This window comes from Stegostoma tigrinum, chromosome 14 (assembly GCF_030684315.1).
Source record: "Stegostoma tigrinum isolate sSteTig4 chromosome 14, sSteTig4.hap1, whole genome shotgun sequence".
In the NCBI taxonomy this organism is placed as follows: Eukaryota; Metazoa; Chordata; class Chondrichthyes; order Orectolobiformes; family Stegostomatidae; genus Stegostoma; species Stegostoma tigrinum.
In genome coordinates, this window is record NC_081367.1 from 7672583 (window position 1) to 7679588 (window position 7006).

General features: G+C 44.8%; 1 protein-coding gene across 1 annotated transcript; it reads left to right on the top strand.

The window, feature by feature from the left end:
* The first annotated feature begins 4459 nt into the window (after positions 1–4459).
* sox14 (SRY-box transcription factor 14) lies at positions 4460–5968 on the top strand. Its single transcript, XM_048541575.1, has one exon. It carries the CDS (start codon positions 4485–4487, stop codon positions 5202–5204), a length of 720 nt encoding a protein of 239 aa, XP_048397532.1. The 5' UTR covers positions 4460–4484; the 3' UTR covers positions 5205–5968.
* Positions 5969–7006: the final 1038 nt, after the last annotated feature.

Genomic DNA, 7006 nt, shown 5'->3' on the forward strand with positions numbered 1-7006 from the left:
TTTGCAGACTGCTACTTACTGGTTGGAATGTCGCATTGCACATCACACTCTGATTTAACCACTGTCTAAATTCTGCTAGCTGAAAAATAATGTTTACGATCAGAACTTTAAACAGCGCGAAATAAATGCAGCATTTTACAGTTTTTTTTCTTCAAGGTTTAAACATTTATTCTAGTCTGAAAAATTGATGTAAAGAAATTACTAAACATAATGATACGAGAACAAATTCCCCACGGATATATTCGAATTGGGATTGCCTTCAGGTAGATAGAGCTGTTCGGTATGTAATACATTAAAATCTCTAGGTAGCTACTAACAGGTTTTTTTTTAAAGAAAAACATTCAGAATCATATCTTTGGCGAAATGGGAAAATACACGCAAACTGAGGTGGGAACGGAATATTAAAATGTAAAGTACAAATCATCTGCAAATAACATTTTAATAAAACATGAGGTGAAATAAATTGATTTGCTGTAACATTTTTTTCCCCAAATTCTGATTGACAATATTGACTGTTCTGAGGCGGTAGCTGATTCCAAACCGACCTGCTTTTACCCCATCATCAAAGCGAGCCGGATTAAATCGTTGCTCTTTTGGACATTGTGGTGTTAGGCAGCCAGACTGAAAATTAAAAATAGGGGACAATTCTGCAGAGAGCCCCCGGGTCACTCGGTATTGGTCACAGCGCTCAGTTACTGACGTTAGTTTCCGCGAGAAAAGCGTGCGTGTACAGATATTAGTTGGAAATTCCTCCTTCTTCGTTTCCTTCTATCGTTTATTTGATTCGAGTTTTGAAATACTGAAAAAAAAGCCCTGTTAAACTGGTCAATTGTGGGCTAAAGTTGTATCAGAACCAATTTTCTACGTAAAAATAACTCTGTAGACCCCGGGTAAAGGATCAAAATATTAACTTAATTCAGTCAATGTTGATAAATCGCTTAACCGCATCTCGATATCATTTTATTTTGCTCTCGCCTCCACACACACTTGTAACTTTGTTTTTTTAAAAAAACAATCTGTTCTCTTTGCTGTATGCGTAGAGTTTATAGAGAAACAAACACACACAGAGACATAAAATAAGAAACTGACTTTGAACATCACCACAATACCTAATCCCAATTCTAAAACAGATTTCGACTAGACTTCAGATTGTTTTTAGGAACGTCCAGAATTTCAAAACTTCTTCATGTTGTGAGGAGACCTAGTCCAAAGAAACCCATGGGATTGCGCCGAGTGACCAGAGTGGGGGAATGGTGAGTAACCAGATCTGAAATATGAGATGATAAATACGCGAGCCATCAGTATGAAGCGGCTGAAGGGTATCACCCGACAGGCAGTATACCTCGGTAATGAGCTGGAGTCAAGTCTCCCCGCCCCACATCAAATTATTGACGGGAGTGGGTGTGAATGATGTTTAAATTGTATTGATCAAACGAATCGAACATAATAGAACCGGTCGCTTTCTGTAGTTGGCCGTATTCTGGAGGTGACCCGTATCCAAACGGGCGTAAACCATTTTAACAGCAACACCCACCCACCTCGTTCCTTTATCCGGATTATGGATTCGATTACTTAGTTCACATGGGGAAAGAGATAGCAGCGGGAATGGGCTGCGTAGTGTTGCCACTGCCAGTAAATCTTTGTGGATACCCAAAAAGTGTCCCAGTAAACCGTGTGGCCGGTGAGGGATCGTGTTTGAGAATCGAAATGAATCAGACGGGCGCTTTCAATAAAAGTGGGGAATCATAAATGGCAAACAGCAAATGTCCTGGATCTGTACAGTTCCCGAGCTCTGGACAGCAGTGAACGGTGTTCCCTTCTTATCCCAAATGTCTCAAAGTGAACCAAACAAATGCCATCTAAACCAATAAAAACGCCAAATCGGTTCGGTGCGTTTATTCAGGGCTGGCGGCCCTCTGTTTAAAAGAAACTAAAAGCTTCACGGTGCCTCTGTTTGTTTGCCCCTAATGAAATATAAACAGCAGCACACCCAACGCTTTCAGCAGATTAAATGGTGTGAGAACAGACATCCCAGAGGCGTTGACTAGGAGAGGTTTTAGAAAATTTTCAGAATTCACTCTCTCTGTTCGATTTTGAATGTACTCATGGTTAAACCCAGATGAACTGATGCTTTGCAGGCAGGGTCCCTGTGTAAACAGATCACAGGGAGAGATGGGAAGCGATTGGAGGTGAGGGCTGGGGGCGATGATTACCGGGCGAAAGCGATTTTACTGAGAAGGCGATTGAGCTAGCGAGATACATATATTACAGGGGGAGACACATCGATTATTGGGCGGGGGGTTCAGAACGAGCACGGGAATGAGAGAGAAATTGACAAGGTGAGCAAGCAATCCCATGGGCGGGCGAAGTTGATCAGAAGGTGGAGAAAGGGCGATCACATGTGGCAGAGAAATTGATCATAGGGGAGCTGCGTTCATTCACCGGGCGAAAAAAAAGATCACCGGGAGTGGAAATTGATCACAGAGGTGAGAAAGTGATCGCAAATTTGGGGGTTGGAGGGGTGAAGAAGGAGAAAGTGATTACAGGGATCAGCAATTGATCATGGAGGGAGAAACTGATCACAAGCGGAAAGAAATTGATCACGAAATACAAATTGATCGGGGGAGAGAAACTGATCACAAGGGGAGATACATTAATCACAGGGAACACACACTGATCACACGGAGGAGAGAAAAGTGATCACAAGGTGAGAGAAACTGATCACAATGAATGGGAATGGTTTCAAAGGGCTAAGGAAGGGATCCCAGAGGCGGGGAAGGAGAGCACGGGTGGTTATCGTTCGGATTTAACAGCGGCGTGATTCCGTCTGCTTACGGCTTCCCTGAGCGGCGATGGAAGCAGCCGGGAGACAGCTGCAAGAATCACGAAGCCCCACGCACACAGGTCCCTGGGGCAAGCACGGACAATTGTCTCTATTTCAGCAGGTCTCCCCTCAGGGGCAACTCGGCATTTCCCAGGCAATTATGTATTAAATGGTGCATGATAGCTGATTTAATTTGGACTTGCGAGTTTTTCTGTCCCCCCCTCCCCTCCCCTCTCTCTTTCGCTAACGATGGAAAGGGAAGGGAAGGCTCTTTATTGTGTGTTACTTGGGGCGGCTCAGAAATGTCAGGATTTTCTTTCAATGCTGGTGTCTCAGCTTCCGAGGCAAGGGTACATTAGAAGCAGAGTTAAATCAATGGTCCTGGGAATTGGGCAATTACATCTACCCGTTCGGTTGCCCTAGTTTTAACCTTAAACGGTAAACAGTTCTCAACTGCTAAAACTTAGAAACAAAGACGTCTTGATTAAATTACCACCTTCTGTAAAAATGTGTTACCACGCAAAATACAACATTATTGAAAGAGGTATATGCCCTAAAACCGCAAAGTCGTTACTTAGCGTTTGCAATTAATGCTGAACGACTGTGATGAGCGACATTAGAAATTAATTTAACCAACCCCGTGAGCCAGTGGCTGGGGAGCAGAATGTAAAAGGAGATCCGTGATATCCTTCACTGAGGAGGGGGCTTTCATTAACCTACATGCCAGGCACAGTCCTCCCCACACAATCCAAAGGCGAGTGAGAGAGGAAAAATAAAGTCCACTCACTTTCCCCATTGTTCGCTGTCTCACTCTCGGAGAGAATTTTATAAAAAAGTCAGTGGTACGCATTTAATTCTTCCAACAAAAAAACACACAATGCGTCTCACATTTGCAGTTATAAACCCAGCCCGTATGATCATCTCACACTCTGAGGAGTGTGTCTGTGTGTTTTAACAAGTAAAGGGCGAGAATTATTCTCTCGTTAATCGTCCTCTTTTCTCTTTTTTGACTCTGCTTTGAATACTATTCTCTGTCTCTCTGTCTCTCTCTCTCTCTATTGGATGACCAAGGAGGTTGGTGAACGCCATGTGATTATGTCATTTTGCGTGCGGACTGCGAGCGCACTTCACAACCTCACATCAGCAGCTTTGAACTTCGCCGCTCTTGGCCTGAGAATTCACCAGTTTGGGTGCTTCATTTTCCGTCCAGGTGCCGTGATTTAGTGGGCACCTCCGAGAGAGAAGCACGCAGACGGAGAGAGACAGAGAGAGAGAGACAGAAAGCGAAATGAGCAGGTCTGAACGTAACAAGAGTTACTAAATCAAATACCGAAGTTCAGTGACGAACTTAAATCTTATTGCGATCTCCCAAAGCAAGGTGGCTTTTTAAAAGAACCAGCGAAACAAGGAAGAAGACGCTTTCAGTCCATCACGGGGGCTACTGCAATGATTTATTGAAGACTTTTTTTGATTATATATACAGATACATAGTCTGGGGCTCGCTTCTTTTCAGCGACAGGTGAGCTTTTTTTGTCGCTTTGAATTCGGGACTGCTCGCCTACCAAACATCGTCTCCCCCCCACCTCCTTTCCCCCTCCCCTCCCTACCCCAATTCCCCTACCCCCCTCCCCTACCCCCATCCCCATCCCCTAACGCCAGCATGTCTAAACCAGCCGACCACATCAAGAGACCGATGAACGCCTTCATGGTTTGGTCCCGGGGCCAGAGGAGGAAGATGGCTCAGGACAATCCGAAAATGCACAACTCGGAGATCAGTAAGAGGCTTGGGGCCGAGTGGAAGCTGCTCTCCGAGGCTGAGAAGAGACCGTACATTGACGAGGCCAAGAGGCTCAGAGCTCAGCACATGAAAGAGCACCCAGACTACAAGTACCGACCCCGGCGCAAGCCTAAGAACCTGCTGAAAAAGGACAGGTACGTCTTCCCCCTGCCTTACCTGGGCGACGGCGATCACTTGAAAGCCGCGGGGCTCTCCATGTCCGCTGCCGACTCGCTCCTGGGCGCCTCGGAGAAAGCCAGAACGTTTCTGCCGCCCACCTCGGCGCCTTACTCGTTGCTCGACCCCAGCCAGTTCGGCTCCAGCGCCATCCAGAAGATGACAGAGGTCCCTCACAGCCTAGCTACCACCTTGCCCTACGCTTCCAGCCTGGGTTACCAAAGCGGAGCGTTCGGTAGTTTGAGTTGTCCCAGCCAGCACACGCACACCCATCCCTCGCCCACCAACCCTGGCTACGTGGTCCCCTGTAACTGTACCGCCTGGTCCACCTCCACTTTACAACCTCCCGTGGCTTACATACTCTTCCCAGGAATGACCAAAGGTGGTATTGACCCTTATGCCTCGGCGCACGCAGCTGCCATATAAACTTGCAGCTTCGACAACAGCAAGAGATTAGATAGAGACACATAAACACAACAGAAGAAAAAAAAAACAATACACACACCGAAACCCTTCTCTTGCGAACTGGAATTCTGCATTGCATGTACGACACAAACACAAAACAATGAGAGAGAGAAAGTACAAAGAGACACTGGCATTCGAAACACCGAGGTTTGGAAGGGGAGTCCGCGGGACAGTAAATTGCTCAGATCTGGGACTGAATGTTTCAAAAGCAAAACAGGACAGGATTTCTCCTGGCTCCTGGAGTATTTGCAATGTGCTCGACTTAAAGCGGAGAGAAAACAAAACTCCGATCTTTAAAAAAAAGAACAAAACTGCCTTTGATGTGATATCTGACATTGCATGTAAAGCGAAGGTTCCCAAGAATCGAAACTTATTTTTCCCTCTTATAGTCTGACTGCGGACTCTAAAGTAAGGCAACTTTGCGACGGATACTGAATCCTGCCTAGGTAATCGTGCTGCTTACGGCGGATGAGCGACTGTGTAAAATTGTAGATGTTTCTGTTCGAAATAGCTGCCACTTTTTTTGTGAAAAAAGTAGCAGCGTCGGTTTATTTATTATCTTGTATAATGGACTATAATACCACGTGTGTTTCTTTTTTTGTTTAGGAACTGAATTCTTTCAACGTATTCATATTTCCTTTTGCATATTCGAAACGAAACTTGTGTTAAAACGTTGTCAGTTACTAACCAGTAATAAGTAAACCATCTGCCGATTTCGACTTGAATTGAATTCCCTTTTTGACCATAACCATCTCACTGGAGGAGAGGACAGACTTGCCTTATCAAAGGTAGCGCTCACTTTTGTTTTCATTCCCCGGGAAAAGAGATAACCCCAACTCCCCACTCACCCGGGTTTTTTTTTAATTTCCGACCGAATTGGACACCTGAAACTGCCACTCCTAGTCATTCTGTTCAGAAATGCCACTTTAAACGTGTTTCAAAGGGAAAAAAATGTCTCGCAAACAAGTTGTATCCAGGATTTTACCTCGTACTCTGTTCAATTGTTGAACAAAGGTCATGTTTTAAATAAAGACAAGATGTCTACACTCGAAAAAAAATCTATACGCCGAATATTTATCGGAAACGGCGTGCGTTGCGAACTGACAATAAGTATTTCGCTGTAAACTCCCCAGAAATAGCTGAGGAGAGTCAGCGAGATTCGAATTAGCAAGGAGTGTTACATTAGCGAGCCATCGAGTGCAACTGATAAATTTCATGATAAATTGTAAAAGCATGTTTTTAAGCCAACTGTGAGATTTGTAGGATTTGGAAATGATTAGCAGAGAAACTGACTTCCTCACAAACACAGCCATGCAAAGTGATACCTTTCTGTACTAATCTCCTGATGGACTATTGCTGCTGGGTTAGGAAGGGAACTTGATCAGGAAGAAGGTCGTCCAACAAGCGGACTCTACACCCCCTCCCCTGCCGATCCGCAGCCCCCTCCCCACCGCTCAACTCCTCCCAGTCCCCTGGAGAAAGCGTGGCTGAGTTTAAAGGAACGAACACTGGTCAAGATAGTGTTCAAACGGCTGGCTTTATATGAGAATTCCAGACCAGGCTTAAATACGTTTTGTTTTTGGTGGCATGCATTATTTAAAAGATTTCAGGTTAATGGAGTTTTAGCCTAATTTACAACACACCCAAGAGTTTGACTTAAAGACTGCAAAAGACAACGTCGAATAATCAATGGTTTTCGCATTTTTTAAAATTTGTTTTAAATGACCTTTGTGCTGTTGCCCCGACTGGGACTGTGATTCATA